This window comes from Gymnogyps californianus, chromosome 8, assembly GCF_018139145.2.
Source record: "Gymnogyps californianus isolate 813 chromosome 8, ASM1813914v2, whole genome shotgun sequence".
Classification (NCBI taxonomy): domain Eukaryota; kingdom Metazoa; phylum Chordata; class Aves; order Accipitriformes; family Cathartidae; genus Gymnogyps; species Gymnogyps californianus.
Genome location: NC_059478.1, coordinates 35,171,631 through 35,192,011, shown reverse-complemented (window position 1 = coordinate 35,192,011; position 20,381 = coordinate 35,171,631). Strand labels below are relative to the sequence as shown.

Below are 20,381 nucleotides of genomic sequence, written 5' to 3'. Positions count from 1 at the left end.
AGTACTGCGTTCAGCTCTGGGGCCCCCAACATAAGAAGGACGTGGACCTGTTGGAGCGAGTCCAGAGGAGGCCACGAAGACGACCAGAGGGCTGGAGCACCTCTCCTATGAAGACAGGCTGAGGGAGTTGGGGTTGTTCAGCCTGGAGAAGAGGCGGCTCCGGGGAGACCTTACAGCAGCCTTCCAGTACCTAAAGGGGCCTACAGGAAAGCCGGAGAGGGACTTTGTACAAGGGCAGGTAGTGACAGGACAAGGGGTAATGGCTTTAAACTGAAAGAGGGGAGATTTAGATTGGCTGTAAGGAAGAAGTTCTTCACTGTGAGGGTGGTGAGGCACTGGCACAGGTTGCCCAGAGAGGCTGTGGATGCCCCATCCCTGGCAGTGTTCAAGGCCGGGTTGGATGGGGCTTTGAGCAGCCTGGTGTAGTGGAAGGTGTCCCTGCCCATGGCAGGGGGGTTGGAACCAGGTGATCTTGAAGGTCCCTTCCAACCCAAACCATTCTGTGATTCTATGCTATTAAGCACCACGTGTTGGGATAAGCAACTGTTTCTTAGAGAGTTTAGCCTGTGAAAGAGACAGTCACTGCTGGTCTGCACGGGGAGCACAGGAGGAGCAGGGCATTGGAGCGGGCAAGCTTGCTGTCCAAGACGTACCACCAAAGGGCCACGCAGAAATGTGTGTGGTTGGGGTGGACGGGAGGCCAGGGCAGGGCAAGCAGTCTGCACGAGAAGCTGAGGAGAACCACGTTCCTGTAGACTTTCAGAAGTATTTTACTTGCCCCTTTTAGAGCTGTTACTCCCCAAACCAGGCCCTGTGGCCCACAGAATCAGGGGAAACATCTTTGGCACCACCATTAACCACGTTTTCAGTTACAACTTCTGTGAGGGGGGAAAGAGCTCTGGACCGTCCCCTCCTGAGGTCGGCAGCACAGGGAGGTCCTGAGGCACGTGTACCAGCCCCTTGCCACAGAGTTTGTCCTGCTGTAGTTCAGCTGTAACAACAACGATAAAAGAGTAAAGCTTTGCAAAAGGGCTTCTTAAACACCTCCGTCTTGGGCAGCACAAGAGTTAGACAAGATAGAAAGACCCTGAAGACACCCGTTGGCCAAGGGTACCCCCATTTTCAAGTCTCCCGATCAGAGCTGAGCTCTTAACAGGGACATTTGTCCTCCTTGCTCTCTTCCTGCTGAATGTCCTGGCAGTGGAGCACCACAAATGCCCTTTGTCACATGTTAAAATTGGCGTGTTCCTCGGTTCCTCAGCCCTGGCTGCAGCTTCCGCAGGGCCTGGCCTTGTCCGAGCGCGCTGGCCGGGGACCATCTCCTCTCCCCCTGTGAGGTAGCGCAGCTCCGTGCTGACGACTCCTTGATGGCTGCCCAGGGACCCACGGCTTTTTGCAGACTTCCCGATGGGAAGCTCTGGTCCAAGCCCGAGGTCATGCTCAGAAAAAAAAAAAAAACAACATTCTAGAGAAAAAAAGAAGAAGAATTCTCATCCAGGCAATGCAACACCCCGCCTCCTGGCCACAGCCAGACACAGGGATGGTTTTAATTGTCACGGTGGGAGATGTTGCTGTTAGTACAAGCTGAGACCGGCTGTCCTCAGGAATCAGGGCTAAACAAATTGCACCCGTCAACCTGACAAATGTCGAACCTCTCTGCTCCAAGGCTCTCTGCGGCCAGCAGCCGGGGAGGAGAACTGACCCCTGCCAGCGTGCCCAGCAAAGGCAGACAAGCACTGCGGTGCTCGTGGTGGTGGTTTGCCATCGCCACCTGGCCAATTAAGACGTCCATATTAACCCGCTAATGGGCCAGGCCTGGCCCCTGGGGTGGAGGTCGGTGTAGTCCTTCTCTGGGTGCAGGTGGGTGGCTGGGGGCGGTGGGAGGCTCTGGAGAAGCAGGTTTGGGGTCTGACTGGGGCCGGCTGCCCTGAGCCCCCGCCATGGCGGCCGGCAGCCATTTTGGGGCATGAGGGAGGGTGCGGGCTGAGCCTCAGCGGGGCTCCGCAGCCGGGAAGCCCCTGCGGGAGAGCAAGCGGCGGGGCCGGGGAAAGGGCTGCCCTCGGCCGCCCTCCCGCCGCTGGGCCGTGAGGCGGGAGCCGAGCGCGGGGCGCCCTCTCCCGCCCGCCATGGCGGCGCCGGCGGCGGCTGGAGAGGCGGCTCGGGCGGAGCGGGGCGAGGAGGCGCCGAGGCGGGAGGGGAGCTGAGGGAGGCGGGAGCGGCCGGTTGTGGGCCCGGCGCTCTCAGCCCCGGGCCATTTCGGAGGCGTAAGCAGCGGGGACATGGGCGCCTTCTCTTGTCAGGCAGCGGCTTATCTGGGCTGCTGATCCGGTCTGCCTTAGGAGGGGGCGTGTGGAGAGACGGTGTTTGGGGGAAATTCCTCATAAATGAGGAGAAATGCAACCTGTGATGGTGAAAAGCAGCCCTTTCTTTTATTTGCCCGTGTGATGGAGCCAAATCGAAGTCGCGGACCTTAGCGGCCATAGCCCGACAGGTTTGGTGGCTTCTCTGCGGGAGGGCTGCAGGAGTACCCCAGATCATCCCTGCCGCTTTTAATAGCAGCAAGGGTGGAAAGCTGACCCGCATTTTAAGTGCTGAAACAAAATCAGCCTTAAATTGGAGCTGGGGAGCGTGCGGGCAGGGCCCGTCAGCGCCTGGGGGCCTGTGGTGCAGGGGGCTAAAGGAGGTGCGATGGAGGGAGAGAGACTCGCGTGTTTATTCGTGCCCGGAATTAGAGGGATGGAGCGCCAAAACTCGGCTCCCGCAGCTTTAACCACCAGATCCAGGCGGCTGTGTTGATTATTTCTTTGCTTTTATGAGGCACAGGGGTAGGCAGGTCCCCTGCCCGCAGCCGCAGGGGGTTGGGGAAGGGGGGGGTCCCGGAGGGGCAGCACCGGCGGGGTTCCCCCGGAGCGGTGCCGCGCCCGGCCGGGGCGGTGGTACAGCCCGCTGCGGTAGCTGCCATCCATCGTCAGGGACGCCGCAGCGCCGGGCTCTGCCAGCCCGGCAGGCAGCTCCTGCCGCTTTCGGTAGCGGGGTGGATGGAGCCATATAGGAAGAAAGAGAAAGCCAGGGGCCCTGGGACCGCTGCCTGCCCGCAGGTGCCGAGGGGGAGCGGGGGAGCTCCCCGCAGGCCCGGGGGGAGGAGGAAGAGGAGGAGGAGGAGGGAGGCGGCGGCGGGGGGGCAGGCACGGAGCCGAGCCGAGCCTCCCCTCCCCGCAGCGGCGGGGCTGCGGCCGGAGGTGGCACAGCTTCCCCGCTGCGGGTAAGGCGATTTTAGTCTCGTTTCGCTGGACGGTGGAGCTGATGGCTACGGGTGAGTTCGTTTTCACGTCTCATACCGTTCAGTGAGCATGGGATGTATGCCGGGGGGGACGACACACACAGTGGTTTATTTCTCTTTAAGGCAGGAAAAAAGGATGGGAGGGGAGTGACCGACTTAATTGCTTATTTCAATAACGTACCGTAAAATTAGCGAGATGGTGTGAACGGTTTCTTTCTCTTTTTCTCCCCCTGCTCCTCTCTTTCCCTTTTGCCCCCTCCCTCTCCATTCTCCGCAGGCCACCTCTGTATAGGGGTGTGTAAACTTGAAGAACTCAGGCTTTTTCAGTTAAAACCTTCACTTGTATCGCAGCGCAGCAAACATGCCTGAACAGAGCAATGATTACAGGGTGGTTGTGTTTGGAGCAGCAGGGGTTGGCAAAAGCTCCTTGGTCCTTCGTTTTGTAAGGGGAACTTTCAGGGAAACCTATATCCCCACAATCGAAGATACGTACCGGCAGGTAATCAGCTGTGATAAGAGCATCTGCACCCTTCAGATTACAGACACCACGGGAAGCCATCAGTTCCCTGCTATGCAGAGGCTGTCTATATCCAAAGGGCATGCTTTCATCTTGGTGTACTCTGTCACCAGCAGGCAGTCCATGGAAGATCTTCAGCCCATCTTTGAACAGATCTGTCAGATTAAAGGGGACATCCAAAAAATCCCAATCATGTTGGTGGGTAACAAAAGCGACGAGACCCAGAGGGAGCTGGATGCCAGCGAGGGGCAAGCGTTAGCCAGCAAGTGGAAGTGCTCCTTTATGGAGACATCAGCCAAAATGAACTACAACGTGCAGGAGCTCTTCCAGGAGCTCTTGAATCTGGAGAAGAGGAGAACTGTCAGTCTCCAGGTGGACGGAAAGAAATCCAAGCAGCAGAAAAAGAAAGATAAACTGCAAGGCAAGTGCTCTGTTATGTGATTGACTTTGGCTGGACTCGCACCACTGCATGGTGTAATCGGAACGTGGACTCCCGCAGAAAATACCTTTCTGCTGGAGGTTTCAGACGAATCCATGCCTTCTAGGGCTATTGCTTTTCTCTAAAGTCTCCGCTGGATTATTTTATGTGTTGGTGTTAAAGAGGATGGCTTTCTGCATGTTTATTTTTTTTAAAACAATAAATGTTCAATGTTAGCAATTACATGTGACTAGAAGTTTTTAATGCAAGAAGTTGAGAGAAAAATGTCAGTCAGAAACAAACGTCTCTCTTCCTGTGAGTACATGCTAGGTTTTAAGTATTTCCAGCCTATTAGCTTGAAAGAAATCATAGTATCTATAATGTGTATCCTTCAAAAATTGTTTCCAGGAATCTATTGACCAGAGCAAATCTTTAACAAAGCTAGGCATTTGCCCTGCAAATGAGCGTAGATGTGGCTCCAGATGCTTACATTTTTGGCAGACAGACTGGCTTGCCTACCAAAGACGCAGTTTTTCCATGGTAGAAGTTAAGTTTTCCTGTGCGCTATGCAATTCCTGAGACTTCTGCAGTTCTGTGAGTGATTACAGCTATACCTGCATATAATCAGGCTGTTTGCCTTTTTTTTTTACCCCCTTTACTCTGACTTTCCCTGTTCACTGAGGTAGGAGGTTCCACGTGCTCTGGCTCCAAATCCAGGGGTGATTCTCGGCATCCTTAAGCAAGAGCTGCCTCCTTCCCGAAAGTGATCGGTTGTTGTAAGTACCAGTTGATGTAGTAGCTGGTTATCTTGGCAATTGGCCTTTCCTTTCCCAACTGTCAGTCTGGTTTTGCATGTGGCTGAAGCTACTTTTGCAATCTTCCTGGAGTTCTCTTAGATAGTTGGTGGGGGTTTTTTTCCCCTCACTTATTTCATCCCAGTTACCTAGGTTTTAGTTGAGATTTATGACTAGTCGGTTCAGGTAACGCTGCTTTGGGAAGAAACATCTATACCTGGAAGCTACATTTTTAAAACAAACTCTTCTCTGACAGAAGCTTTTAGCAGACGCTTCCGCAAATGAAAGGCCTGGAAACACGGGCTTAATCTATCTCTTGTTTCCCCCCCTTGCTTTTTTTTTTTGGCTATTGTTAATAAGAGACAAGCATGATAAGCCTCATCTGCAGTGCATGGCTGAGAAAGATTTCAAGAAAATAAGTGCGAGTATTTGCTGTCAGCCTATGCCATAGATCTCCTACTTTGTGTATGTGTTAGTCCCAGCAGAAGACTGTAAGGACTTCAGTATGGCACTGTGGATTTGATTTTTACTCAGCAACATAGTGTTGACGCAAGAGACATGGGAGAGAGGAATTGCTGCTTTTTATAGCACTTTTCTAGTGAAATGGTTTTTATTGTTGAAGATGAACAAAATATGGAACAGGAGATGCTGGAAAGTACATACCCTTTCTTAGTTTGAAAGCATTAGTGTCTATTAATAACGGCTGGTTTTCTACATAAGATGCTAGAGAAGGGCCTTTTCTCTCAGCTGTTATTTGTTCATGTGTTGCAGACTAATACACAAAGCCATGAAGTTTGTACCCGTGTTAATATCTCACATATTTGAACAACTCTTACGATCAATGCTGGCTCCTGATGCTCCATTGTCTCCTAGTCTGTCCGTGAGCTGCTTTTCTAGTCTCCTCAGGCTGTTCCCACACAAACCTAAGGGGTCAGTTAGCTCCGTGTGTGCCAGGGGAGTTTGCCCCAGTTACAGCTGGAGCCCTCACGCCATCTGATTCAGCAGAAAACCTTACTCGTTGGGATTTCAGAAACCCGAGCAAGTTCTGCATGAGTGTTCGGTGCTGACTGAGATGTTACGCTTACTTGCCAAAATCAAGTGCGGGTTTGCCAAGCTGATACAAAGGCTCTACACCTGATTTTTCTTATTGGAGATGATAGCCCGCGAGCTTCCTGTGCTGGACCTGTGGTGCTGACTGGCGTGGTCCTCTGTGCCACTGCTGTGTGTAACCTTCGCTTCTGTTGCAGTCAGGGGTGAGTCAAGCTGAAGGGCAGCTGTAGAAGCAGCCATCATGGCTTTGCTTGAGAATAACTCTTGCTTTTTCCTCTCTAACTTTGTGCATGGATTTTGATCCCTCTGTTCTCTCATTTCCAAGCAGTTATGCAATGCTTCTCTCTGTGGGTTGTTTTTAGCATCTGGCAATTATTATTGCAAAGACTATTTCAGTTCCATTCCAGCCTTTGAAACCCCTATAAGACATTTCATATTTAAGCCTTTTTAGAATGTCATGAGACCTAATAATGTCTCTACAACTCCCACTGCCTTGATGGAGATGCCTGCACAAAGGCAGGGCAGCGTGTATCTGCAATTATTCACGCAGCCGAGATGTTCTGTAATGTGTCATTATCACTGCGGTGTTTTCCCTATACGTGGTACGGAGAGCGCTGAGGACTGGGGTCCGGCAGAGCACAAGGAACAAGTAATAGGAACAACGCAGGCTCAGTTGTGCCTGCTCCTGGGAGAATCGCTGGCAGATCCCCCAAGCTGCCTTTGGTGGCTACGAGAGGAGGTCCCACGGGACCGAGTGGGCGATGGAGGTGCTCGGGTGGAGATGCTTAGGTGCTGCTGGTGATGCAGGATGGTGGTGTGGGGGCACCAGCACCCCAAGTCCCAGCCTAGGAGCCTAGAGCAGACTGGGAACGAGTGACGCCTGGTGTGGCTGCCTTTCATGCTGTGTAAATAATCTATGTTTTGGGTGTGCTGGATCAATTGTATTGTAAATGAAAACTGTATTAATAAATACATTGCATAATTGTATTTTGTTTCCATATAAACTGAACTAGTCTGGTTTTTGTGTGTGTGTAATCCATCATTCTTATCAGAAGGGAAATTTATTTTAATTGGACTGATGCCTGTCAAGATGTTGGCTACTAAATGTTCCATACAAATCTAAATTAGAGGGCAGTATCTTCACAATCTTCCGGGGAGCTATGTAGAGAATTACTATAGTTAGTAACAGAGTGAAAAATACCATATTGCTTGGGAATGCTCGTTAATCATTAGGAAACAGCAGTCACATTCCACTTGTAAATGAACGTTACTTCATAAACCTTGGATTCGGATCTGCTGGGTTTGTGTGTGCTGGGACAGACGGCGGCATCGTTCCTCTTGTGCTCTTATAAGCAGTAGTCTTGGGCTGACGTCGTTATTCGGGAGCGATGGCGTAGCTGTAGAATTATGGCCCTCAGACTAACTGGAGAGTAGCTGAAGATCCATCGTTTTTAGGGACTGATGGGTAAGTTTTTGCTAAAACTGTACTTGAAGTAATATGTGTCTCTTGCAGATAGCATTTGAGGAGTTTATTGCACACATGCTTAAGTTTCATTTCTCATGTAGGAGCATTTTGCTGCATTAAAGGAATAATGATTTTTTTTCTTCAAGGATTGAAGTGTTTTGTAGTGTAAGGAGTATGTGTTGGAAATAAATGCTTTAGCCTTTTTTGAAAAAGTGCAGTTTAAAAAAGTGACCAGATCTGGTTTTAAAAAAAAAAAAAGCTGAAGATATTCTGACGAAAGCCATTCAGGTAAAATCGTTTGTCTGAAGTAAACAAGCAGTTCTGATGTCTGATAGAGCTAGCTCTTGTATTACGTTACAGGCTTTGTCCTTAACTGCTGTTTGCCGACAGCATGCGTTTTCATGAGGCAGTGACAACGTGTTTTTTATGAAGCTATTTACGCATCCTATAAACTCTTCAGCTTGGAGACGTGCCTTGACACGCTGCTCGCATCTGGCGAGCAGAATGGTAACTCACTATTTCTCAAGTTGGTTGTTTTTCTCTCCCCCCCCCCCCATCAAACTTCATTCAATCCCAGAACTCGCTGTTTTTCTGAAATGTTCTCCACGAGTTCAGATGTGGTGAGACAAGGTCATGGAAGACGCTGATACAACTTGTTGAGTTGCTCTTAATGCCTCCGTAACGTCTTTCCAGGATCACGAGGTGAACACGGTTGACTGTAAAAAAAATTCTCTGTGCAACGTCCCGAATGAATGATGAGACCTGTCGGGAGCCTGGGTGGCTGGCTGAAGGCTGAGACATTTCAGGCAAAGTCACTTACTGTGTTAATCGCTACCCTCTGTCTCAGGACTTAACGAGGACTGGCAATTCCTAGCTTTGACCGGCTCGGTATGTATTTCCAGCAATAATTTAACCCTGTCTTGCATTTTCTCTGCCAAGCAGCTGCTTTAAGTTGGAAGCAACATGGACTGAGTGGTGCATTAACGCAGGTTTTCCTTAGATCTGCCTTTCAGGATCTCAAGCTGGCTTTAAAGCTTGCTCAAATTTTGCTCTTAAAAATCAGTTCCTTGCTTTCTACTATTGTAGAGCTCTTAAATAATTTTCAGAAAGAGCGTTGCAGTGCGTTTCCGAGAACTTGTTAGGCAACATTCAGACTAGAAGGTGTCAAATCAGAAGTGTTTTAATGGACAGAGATAATAGCACTGCAGGCCTTCTGTTTCTTTGCTGGAGGAAAAATTATTATGGCACCTTTCATTTTAAAGCTGTTCCAAGGTTTCCTCTCCACAATCCAGAAATTCAAACATTTCTCAATCAGTAATACTTATTATTTCCATGCAACGCTTGTTGACTGGCTTGAGGCAGCTTCCTTCCTGAGTCTGGCCAACAAAATTGCTGTCAAGAGAAAATACCGGGGAGGAGAATCACGAACAGCTCTTCTGCGACTTGCAAGAGAAAAATGTGAGCAGTAGCTGGAGTGTCCACCCACATGCGTATTTTAAAAACAAGCAGCCAGAATATTGCTATATTCTAATTCCTCTTCCAGAGCAAAGCAGGCACATGATTAATGTAACAAACAGCTCTGAGTAAGAAGCAGTATTGCTTTATATGCATGGTCCGTAGCTACAAGGTACTCGGCGCACTCTAGAAGAGTAAAAGCGCATCTTAATCATCGTCTGCCATCTTCTACAGTTTCTGTGGCATAAATTAAGTACATCAAAAGCACCTAAGAGCTAATGAAAATGCTGAAGACAGCTTAAAACTAATTGCAGCGTAGGAGCCTCCTAGTTAATGGATATTGCTGCATGCTAGGCTAGCACTGCTACCCCTAATTGCTTCCTTTTTTTTTTTCCCCCTTTTAAGCATACATCTAATAATGCAGAAGGACAGGAGGAGCGGGGAACGGAGGGAAGGACCCAAGTACCGGCGCTGCCTTGGCACGGTTGCTTTTCTTCTGTGCGAGGTCGCCATGTCCCGCAGTGGCCGAGCTCGCCTCGCTGGCACTGCCAAAGCAGCAGCAGCAGGCGTGGGGTCTGGCTTGCTCTGCTTCGTCCAGTCCAATTTCCTGCTGTCTGTCCTTTTCCAGCAAGTCTGCAAATTAGAGGGGAAAGGAATGGGGCAAAGAGATTGTGTTTTCCTGGCTTGGCAGGGAACCAGAGTCTTCCAACCATCCCGAAGTGCTCCGGCAGCCCTCCGGTTGCCCCTCAGTCCGTAGCTAGGTGGGCGTGGGGGGACTGCCATGGCCCATCGCTTCTTGGCAGCCTGTGCTGAGAACTCGCTCCTTGACTCGAGGAGACGGCGAATGCAGTTGATCTGCTTCTCGGTGGCTTCTCTGTGAATGCTCCCCCCCCGCCCCGTGAGCTCTGCTGAATGGATAAATGGTATGAGGTTATGGGTATCTTCCTGCTCCAGCAGGAAACTGAGACTGGAAGCAGTGGCCTGGCGTATGACAGGCATCCTCGACAGTGTTTCTAGGGTCAGGCAAAGCCCGTGTGTCCTGAGCTGTGCCCACAGAGACTCAGCTGCAGGAGAAAGCTGGATTTTCTCAAGCGATTCAGGGTCAATTCTGTATATGTACGTATTTAGCTCTGGTAAATGCAGTGATCTGTATCTGTTGGAGACTGACTCCATCTACGTAGCTCCAGTGAAAATTAAGCACTTGGGCAAGTGCTGGCAAAGAGTTGGAAGTTGAAACCAACCAAAATGCACTTCTCCTTGTGCACAGCTTTCCCCAGAAGTGCTGAAGCGACTCAGGCGCTCAGTCCCCTCGGCTCTAGGAGGTCCGAGGCAATAAAGCACTGCGCAGCCTGCATAGTTTGCCAGCGTAGCGCTCGCACCGTCCTTAATACATGGAATGAATTCAGCCTGCTCGTCTGGGCTGCTCCTCGGGACCCAACGGCCAGGCAGGTCTGCAGCTTTTCTGTCTGAGCTACTTCTTAAGAAGGTACATGTGGACCTTGACAAATCAATGAATGAAAACTTGATCCTCCAAGAGCAGCTGTAGGCAGAGGTGAGTAAATAGAATGGTAACTCCAGAGCAAAGTACGTGTGTGTTCCCGCTTGGAAACAGCCTCCCACTGGAAGGCATTGGATCTATTTTTAATGACTGCAATTTAAAACATTTTACTGATAACGATATATTATTAACACACCCATGACGAGACCCCTGCATCTCACCAGCTGAGCCTGTGAGGTCTCCTCCAGCTAGAGGGAGGTGGTTTTCCTACACGCGCGAATGCTGCCCCAGTGCTAAACGTCCGGGCAGCACAGAAATGAAAAGCCTTGCATCTTGAGCGTCAGCAAGAGCCTTGTTGTTTCACCTCTGCCTTTCGGAAAGGGCACTTCTGAGGTGACAGCTGTTCGTACCCAGAGGTGAGACTAAAATAAAACACGTCAACATCGTGACAATACCCACCGCTGAGCAACCAGAGTGCGCGGCGGTGCTCCAGGTTACCCGGGAGAGGCATGGATGTTGCGTTTGCAGTTTGTCAACAAGAAACACGCAGAAGCCAGCAAACGTCAACATCGGCTGCTCCACAAAGCCTTTGGGTGAGCTTTACCCAGCCCGTGTCTCCCGGGGCTGAGTCTGCAGCAGTGCAGGAGTGGGCTGTAGGTGCCCGCAAGTACCTCCTGCAGCCCTTTGACAGGAGCCGGGGGGGGTAGGACGTGTTCAGGATATGCAGCGGTGTGACACAGCACCATGGCGTGATCACATCCTCGACACCAAGAGACAGCACAGCCAGATGGTCAGAGCTGGCCAGCAGAAATCAAAATCTTTTTCTCCCAGTGGAGAACAGAAAAAGTTGCTCCTTTTTACTGAGAATGACAGTGTGGGCACGGATGTGGCATGTATCTTGATGAAGACTCCCCTTTTAAAAATGCATCCTGTTTTTCCACGGCAAGAGGAAATCAGTCATATCTGACAGATTTTTTTTCTGCGTAATTCTACTCTTTTTTTTTCAAGGATCGGTATCTGAAAAGCTTGTGCACGCACGCTGCATTGTGCCCGTGCGTAAATACAAGGTGTCCGTTGCCTCAAAGAAGGGATGGTTGAACACGCCGCTCTTTGCCGCCAGCGGCCAGGCTGTTCCCGCAGCATAAGGATCAGCCTGCCCCCCTCCCCGAACAGAGAGGGCTGTGCTGGGGGGTCGTGTGGGCAGGCGGGTGAGCACGGGCCGTTCCTTTCCTAACTGGGCTCCCTTCCACCCCCACCGAGAGTCCCTGCTCCCACCCTGCCTTAGGGCGAGCATCTGACCAGGGTGGGAAGCGGGCAGAGCACTGCACCGATGTCTCTGGCATGGGAACCAGCGGGGAGCTTTCTTTTTATATCTCAGTGATGCATTTATGCTTTTCAGACTAAAAATATCTAAGGACGGAGATATGAAGACTCTTCTCTCCTATGTTGTTGTTTCTCCTTTGTTCCTACATGGTTTTCTCCAACCCCTGCATCCCATTATCTGCCTCAGGCTGCCCGTGGGCTCCCGGTGGGCGAGAGACAAGCAGCTCACACCCAGGCAGTGAAAATCCCTCCTTGGAGGGAAAAATCCGTCTGTCAGGTGGAGTCCCTGGACCAAGACCAAGGTCTCGTCTGAGAAGGGAGCGACGAAAAGTCATCTTCAGCCCATGCTGGCTGCCCACGTCCTGCTGCCGTGGAGCAGACGGCTCTTGGCTGCATCGCTGCCATCGCTGCTACTGCCAGCTTAGAGCGTCCCGGGCAGGCAGGCGACGGAGCAGACCCCAGCCAGCAGATAAAAACTACCTCTGCAAAATATATGCAGGCCCTATACAGGGCCATATAGACCTGCTGGAATTAGTATGGAGGCGAGGGAGCAACTGAATATGCTCCCTCTGCCTCCGAGGAGCAGTACACCAGAGCTGCAAGAGGTAGGTCTGTCCCTGTGCAGTCCTGACATGTCATTTCTACAAAGTAAAGCCCACAAAAGGAAAGGGGAAGAAAATTAATAAATAAGGGGATGTTTGTGCTCAAATTGTTTCAGCTGTTTCTGCTGTCAGATGCTTTACCAGCTGGCCAAGCTGGAACGGGGAGATCGGCTGATTTCTTGAGTATCTGGAAAGATCAGCCAGAACGTGGCTCAAAAATGGAAAATATTTCTATTGACTGTAAGAAATGACTCTTTCCCACAGGCGTAATTCCAGGCATTGATTTGTTAGGTTCTTTTTTAGGCGAAAAAATAGTCTTTACACACAAGAAAGAGGATGCTGAAGCGTGGCTGGTGTTTGTCCGTAATGCGAGTCATGCGTAACAGAAGGATATTTGGTGTTTAAGATTTTTTCTTGTTGTTGCATTCGTTACTGCTCGAAACAGCCTTTAGCAGGGCCCAGGGTGCCGCCTGGCACAGCCCTTCCCGGAGGGGTGCCTAGTACGGCTCCCCCCCTCCCCAGCAGCAGCCGGGGTAGGGTTGTGGTCCCGGCTGGATTCAGCCGATGGGATGCAGATGGGATGAGAAGCAGCCGGCCCGGAGCCATCTCCGCGATGTGCCTGCCAGGGCTGCGCGTACTGAAACGCACCCTTACAGGAAAGCAGGTTGTGCAATTTGAAATACATTCAGCTGTTCTATCAAATTGTGAACGCCTGGGGAAATCTAACGGGCCTGCGTTTTCTTTACGTGCGACGTTGCAATTTGATCGGTTGGAGGATTTCAGTTACATGGAGCATGGGAAGGTTACAGCCCTATCAGGCAATTTTTGGCCGTTGCATGTTTTCAGTCTGCGGTACGGTGCCACTTGCTCTTGTAATGCGCGTGATGTAAAACGGTGTGGTTTTCTTACCGGACAGGGTAATTTATCACATGTGCTCCTTTTGGACAGCCTTATTCCAGGGAAGGCTGGGTCCGCCAGCCCAGTGATGGGGATTGAAGTGAGATACTCCTTCATTTGTGAAAGAAATACATGATAAATAGGGAAAATAAGCATGGGGGGAGTTCAGACCATATTGCCAGGGGCTGGCCCCTCGGGACGTGGGTGGGCAAGCAGAGGTAGCAAAGCCAGGGGAGCCTGGGCTCTGGTTTCTTCTCCGACGACGCTGTAGCTGGCTGGTGCGTCTTGCCCCTTTATCCATTTTCTGCTGCCAGAAGGGACTGGGGAACCTTTCTGACCCTCTGCCCCGCGCATCGCAGGTGCTGGTGCCCCCTCCTCTGGCTGGCCCTCCCTGGGGATCTCCCCGCGGGCTGAACCCCCTGCCCTTGTCTGCGCTGGAGCTGGCTGGCAGGGGTGAACAGCAATATTTCTCTCCTGGTCTTTCTCCTTTAGCAGAGTCTATTCAACAAAACAGCCAAGATATTGATTTTTTTTTTTCTTTTTTTTTTTTTTTTTGGCTCATTAATTCAGGCTTCGCTCTGGGAATGCAAGGAAGCGCAGTGCTGGGGCGGCTGGGACGGAGCCGGCTGCCGGCAGCGTGGGTGCCCCGCAGCTCAGCGGGGCACGGGGGCCAGCACGGGAGGGAACACCGGCTGTTAACGGGGCAGGGATGGCAACGGGGGAGCGGGGACCGCTCTTGGCCAGGGACCACGGTCACAGGCGCAGGCTCTGACCCCTGCACAGAGGAGCGATGAGGGATGGCTGCCCTGTAAATTACATTGTGCTGTCTCCCGCACCTCCGGTTCTCCTTCCCCGCGTGTCTACGCGGAATTTGATTACTCCTCTGCTCTAGAGAAAACCTTTCTTGACTGCTGGCTGCGCATATCTGTCTGGTTTATTTATAAAGGACCTTGCTGTAACTATTATTCGGGACTCCGTGCCCAGTGAGCTAAACGCATGGGATAGCTGGGAGACCACCCGCCTCCCAAAAGACACGACAACTACCTCCACCCCGCGCCAGCACCTAACCAGGAGCGAGCTCTAGCATGCTCTCTGCTATTTTCAGGATCATTTTTCTGTGCGTTTCTAGTTAAGTACAAGCTCAGCGGAGCCACCAAGTCAAAATTCCCGTTCTGCACAGATGCTGGGGAAAAATTACTGGGTTTTGGGGGGGAACATGACACAATTTTGAGGATTTCCTAGGGAGGGGAAAAAGCTAAGAACTGAGCTTTTCTGCTCTGCCTGCTCTTGCCTGGCTCCTGCCTGCTCCATCCTCGCTGCCAGGAGAAGGGCAGTGGTTGGGCCCGGGGACTCGGCTGCAGTGCCTGCCAGCCCGGCCGGCTTCGACCCCCATGCTGACTTCTTTGGGCATCTTGCAAAAGAAGTGGGCAATTTATGCCGAGTATTGGTGTTTCATTTTTGCTGACTGCTGCTGGCGTGTCCAGCGCCTTACTTCGAGGTGCAGGTTCAGGAAAGCATCTTTGCTCACGGTAGTGTTGGAGCGAGGCAGCTGGCTGATGTTTTTCTGACAAGATAAGTTTTCGTTACAGAGTGGTGAATGCTTAAAGTCAAGATGCATCGTAAAAAGTGCCAGTTTTAGAACAAACTCCCATGGAATACAGCTTTGGACACGGGCACTGGGTGGGTGCATGGCAGCCCAGCACCACGCTTGTGCCGGGGGCTCAGACTGACCCCACCTCGGCGCAAACTGCTGCTTTGTCCTCGGAGAGGCCAGCCCTGCTGCTGGCAGCCTTTCACTTAGGGTTGGCTTTTGGTCAAATGGATGGAAAAAATCACTTTATTTCTCTTTGTGCATCCCTCCCCCTGGGATGACGCACTTGACCTTCGGGCACGGCTCGTCCAGCACTGCGAACGTGAGGCTAATGCTGATTTTCCACGATGCTGTCGGTGGGGCTGCAGGTCCCCCCCTTGACTGCAGCCGTGCCCGCGGCATCTCCCAGCACCCCAGAAGTTCTTACCCGCTTGCAAACCCGCGCTACTTTTCATTTCAAGGTCTGCTGCCTCTCTGTTGCATTAGGTGCTGTGTCTCGTTCCCTGGTAGGGAAGAAGCGATAAGCTCCCCTCTGGAACTGGATTATTTGGGAGATGCACGCACGTTGCTCTCTGCAACGCTCCTGCCAACAGCAGCTCCGCTTATGGCCTTTAAGGAGAGATTTACGCAACCGCTGCTGTTTCTCTTGTTCAGCTGGTTGTGCACTGTATGTTCGATGTACGATTATTTTGCAGCATAAGTGCCCCGAGGCGCTGGGAGCATCCTCTGTGGTCACTGCTGCTCAGCATCCCTCAGCACTAGGCTCCGGCGGGCAAAGCCCTGCTGCCGGCTGGGTGCTCGGAGCCTCCCCGGGGCACGAGGAACCGCTTCTGAGCAAAAAGGTGGCTGTCCTTTCTAGGATGGCCGTGTGAGAGACAGGCGGTCCCTGGGAAAGGGCTTTGCTGGGTGCCTGCGTTTGGGAGCTGGGTACCGGGCAGGCTCCGGTGCTGCCCTTTTCCTGCAGGCGTGGGCGAAGCTCTGCCTTTCCCATAGTGCTGGCCCCGCTCCTTTAACCCACCCTCTCTCGGTTCACGTGCACTGGAGGGTCGTTAGGGCTGGGAGTGATTTGGCTCTTTTTCTCCAGCGTCAGAGGTCTCCACAATTCGGCTGGGGAAGACCCCCCCCCAGCTCATTCAGTGAACCCCCCCCCACCTCCCCGGCACTGGGCAGGGCAGGACGGTGGTGATGCCTGGCTGGTGATGGGTTGGAGCTCCAGCATCTTCTCAGCCGCCCCTGGAACGGGCTACAGCGCATCCGAGGCAGAAAGGAGCAGCAGCGTCAAACACGCGGAGGAAATCCGGCTTTGCTTGAGCGTGGCCAAAGTGCACGCTGAGACCAGCTCTTCTGTCTTCCAGGTTTATGGTATTGCAGTATGTCCCTTGGCTGAACTCTAAACCTTATTACGCAGGAAATAATGAGAGTTCAGCAAAGATAAATGACCGTGGTGGACAGGATTAAACCCTGGCTACCGCACCGAATCCCACAGGCGTGGGCTGCTGCTAATACCTCACATTCGAAACAGCGTTCACGCACTTTGCTATGGGTTAAGGGGAGCAAAAGAAAAGACTCAACTGACAAAAAAAGTTATTTGCAGTAGCCGAGGTTGAAATACAGGTGGAAGATGCGTGAAAAGCAAGCTGCAAAAACAAACGGTTGCTTTGCTTTGTGTCACCTTCCTCGTGTGTGTCTGTGGTCAGAAGGGTGGGGAAGAGCGAGGCTGAGGCAGCAAGATGATGGGCTCGGGGGTGCCGTACCGCTGGCCTGGCCGCCGGCAAGTTTTTCACGGTTTTCTATGAACCAGTTCTGGTCACTGATCTGTGTCGTGTCCTTGGGAAAGTCATTCCATCTCCCCGCATCACCCCCGGTCTTTCTGAATGGACAAAAGGTGGGAAGCAGGTAAGCTCTTGAAGCAAAGACTCTAATAGCGTGGGTGCTCTGATCTAGGCTTAATACACTCTTCTGATACACGCTAACAATAATAAATATTTATATATATATTTGTGTTTGGAGGAGAAAGGAAAAACTGTGCTTGTATCACTGCAGATCTGAAGAACTCAGTCCTGACTTCAGTCAAAGGTGAGACAGCCTTTATTTTAACATCTGGGATGGAAAAAAAGGAAGGAAAGCCAAGTGATCTCCTCGTGCAGAGTCTTTATCCAGCCCCTGGTGAAAAGGAAAATAAAAGTTTAATAGAGAAAATACAAAGTTCAAACTCGCTTTAAGTTTTACAGTCCCTTTGCTCCGCGTCGAGCGGCAAGGCTGGTCCCGTGCATGGTCACTTGGTGCAACTTGCTCTTTTTTTCTGGAAGCGTTTAGGAGCGCTGGATGCTGCAGAGACACTTAGCCTGTTGCAAAACCGCAACGCTCCTGTATAACCTGGCGTCACGTCAGCTGCAGGAGGAGCAGGGCGGCCTCCACCAGCTTCAGCGGCATTTTTCCAACATACGGTCACTACTGGTTTGGCAGTTGCAAAAACGGTTGCGAACGGCATATAAAAATGCCCTTTTTTCAGAGGAAGCGGGGGAAAAAGAAATGAAGCTCATTAGTCACCGAAAGAACGGTGGGAACAACAAATCCTGTCGTGGCTGGGAGGGGAGGGCGGCGCGGGCCGGCCACTGCCGGGCGATGCTGCCGCAGGCGTGCGAAGGACGGGGCGAGGGATGGGGCGAGCTCCCATGCACAAGGTGGCCGCCACACTCCTTCCCCCCGACTCTGGGAGCTGCGGGAGGACGTCGGGTCCGTTTGCCGGACAGGCTCGGTGCTGGTTTGGAGGAACACGGCGGGAGGAGCGGCAGAGCCCCTGGCCGCTAGCGATCACGTTAGCTGCAAACGGTTGTGATGCCACCATAAAAACCGCATTTAACCTGCCACCTTTCCCGTAACGTTTCAGTGGCAGCATTTATTTTTCAGGGAAGCGGGGATATAAAGCAGTGTCGTGGTTTAACCCCAGCCGGCAGCTAAGCACCACGCAGCCGCTCGCTCACTGCCCCCCCACCCCTGGGATGGGGGAGAGAATCAGGAAAAAAAAACCTCGTGAGTTGAGATAAAGACAGTTTAATAGGACAGAAAGGAATGAAAAACAATGATAATGATAATAATAATATGACAATAGTAATACTAAAAGAATTAAACTATACAAAGCAAGTGGTGCACAATGCAATTGCTCACCACTTGTTGACCGATGCCCAGTTAGTTCCCGAGCCGTGATCCCCCCTCCCAGTTAACTCCCCCCAGTTTATATACTGGGCATGATGTCATATGGTATGGAATAGCTCTTTGGCCAGTTTGGGTCAGCTGTCCTGGCGGTGTCCCCTCCCAGCTTCTTGTGCCCCTCCAGCCTTCTTGCTGGCTGGGCACGAGAAGCTGAGAAATCCTTGACTTGGTATAAACACTACTTAGCAACAACTAAAAACATCAGTGTGTTATCAACGTTCTTTTCCTACTAAATCCAAAACACAGCACTAGCAGCACTAGGAAGAAAAATAACTCTGCCTAGCCAGGACAAGCAGAAGGAGCCTTTGTGGGACGAGCCACAAAGCCGTGGGGCAGCGTGTGCTGGAGGGGAGCCTGCACCGGCATGGGTGCAGAGCCGGCACGGGCTGCGGAGAGCTCCCCAGGGCTCTGTGTTGCAGACACCGAGCTGAAGCTGAGCACGACGGGGTTTATCGGTGGAGACTGAGGCGGGTCCAGTGCTGCCAAACCTTTCTGCACCAGCAAAACCCTCCACCCCAGTCCTCCCACTAGCCCAGCTTGGGCTTTTCTTGCCCAGGCTCAGCCCCAGGGCATTTATGAGCGTCCTCCGTGCTGGAGCCATGAATGCTAATGCACATGTGCAGCCCCCAGCCCCGCGCCCCTGCCCAAACCCCTGGCTACTGCACGCCTCAGCTCCCAGTGCACCCAGTGCATGCAACAACAGGCCCAGTGTACGCTCCACTGTGCTTATTGCACACGCCAGTGCATGCTCCAATGCACCCAACGTGCCCAGCGCATGCTCCAGTGCAGTCAACGTGCCCAGTGCATGCTCCAGTGCACCCAACGTGCCCAGTGCATGTTCCAGTGCGCCCAGTGTGCCCTCCCAGTGTGCCCAGTGCATGCTCCAGTGCACCCAGCATGTGCTCCTATGCACACAAGACACCCCCCCAGCACAGTGCCGCCCGGCAGGGCCCCCACTCGCCCGTGGCCCCCGAGGGCTGCCTGCAAACCCCACACGGCAAACTGGCTGGGGTGAGACGGGAGCCCCCGGGAAAAGCTCCTGCTCGGGTCGGGGGGCTGCTCGCCCAGGAAGGCTGCGCTGCAAGGCAACAGGTAGTTAATTAACGCTGGTTAATTAAGCTCACGATTAGAACTGAATTAGTGGGTAGCTGCTTCTTTAGCCCACGAGAGGGCATTGCTTCCCGGGGCCCGGCTGGCTGGTGGCAAGGCTTGGGGAAAAGTGGCTTTCTCTTTTTTTAATTAGGAATTGCATGAGGAATTCATTCTTTTTTGACAGTTTTCCTAGGGGTTTTGGGGTTTTTTTTGCACTGGGGCATCACGCATGACAATGTCCTTCTGTGCATCCAGCACTTACTTTATAGCACTGGAGCGTTACCAGCCATAATGCAGGAGATGCGGAATAAAAAGGAGCCAAGCGGAATGGCGATACCATCTCCTCTGCTACAAACCCTGGCTGCGGAGACGGGCTGGCATCGTCCCTGAAGACCTGGCTGTGCCAAGAAGAGCAACAACTGGGCTGGGCTGGTGTCAGAACACGGCCGCGGAAAAGAGTGAGGAGGGATTTTCCTGATGCTTTCAGACCCGCTGCAGGGCAGAGGTGCCGCTCGGGATGCCGCTCGGGATGCCGCACGGGGACACACTCGGCGTGAAGTTGGTGTTGGTTGGTGATGAGCACAGCAGCTTCCCCGTCTCTCCCCACGATGGGACCAGCATTTTCTCCCACCCAGCTGCCTCCCCTTCATCCCGTCTCCTTTTTCCCAGGCTCGGTGCCCGGTCCCTCGCAGGGAAGGTGAGCGGGTAAGAGCCGGCGGCAGAAGTTGGGTGCTGGGTGCAGGGCTGCCTTCCCCCCGTACTGCCCCTGGCCTCCCTTCGGAGGGGGAAGCCCGGTGTCCAAAGCCAGCATCGCTGCCGAGAGCCGAGGAGATAGGGGAGAAACACCGAACTCCAAATGTTCACATATCCTCCTGGAGCTGAAGAGCAATGAGTCCGGTATAAAAACAAGACCGAGACCAAACTTAATCTGATCTAACGAGCGCTCCTGCAGGCTCCCAGGCAGCAACCTGTATTTAAGTGTTAATCAACGCCCTCCGCCGCCTCTGAAGACAAATGTATTCCCGAGCAATTCGCAGCATCAAAGCGCCCAGCCCCGCAAGCAGAGGCACGTCGGTCGGGCCCGTTCGGGCAGCAGACAAGTCGTTGCAGATGCCAGGCCTGCTTCCTCCCCGGGGGCCGGCGTTGGCCCTGCGCTCCTGCAAATCCCACGGGATGCCCAGCTCGT

At 52.4% G+C, this 20,381-nt stretch overlaps 1 protein-coding gene across 1 annotated transcript; it reads left to right on the top strand.

Annotated features, from left to right (window-relative positions):
- Positions 1 to 3,250: 3,250 nt before the first annotated feature.
- On the top strand, positions 3,251 to 4,776 carry DIRAS3 (DIRAS family GTPase 3). The gene is made up of 2 exons (XM_050901103.1): positions 3,251 to 3,313; positions 3,558 to 4,776. The coding sequence occupies exon 2, from the start codon at positions 3,642 to 3,644 to the stop codon at positions 4,236 to 4,238; it is 597 nt and encodes a 198-aa protein (XP_050757060.1). The 5' UTR covers positions 3,251 to 3,313; positions 3,558 to 3,641; the 3' UTR covers positions 4,239 to 4,776.
- The last annotated feature ends 15,605 nt before the right edge of the window (positions 4,777 to 20,381 follow it).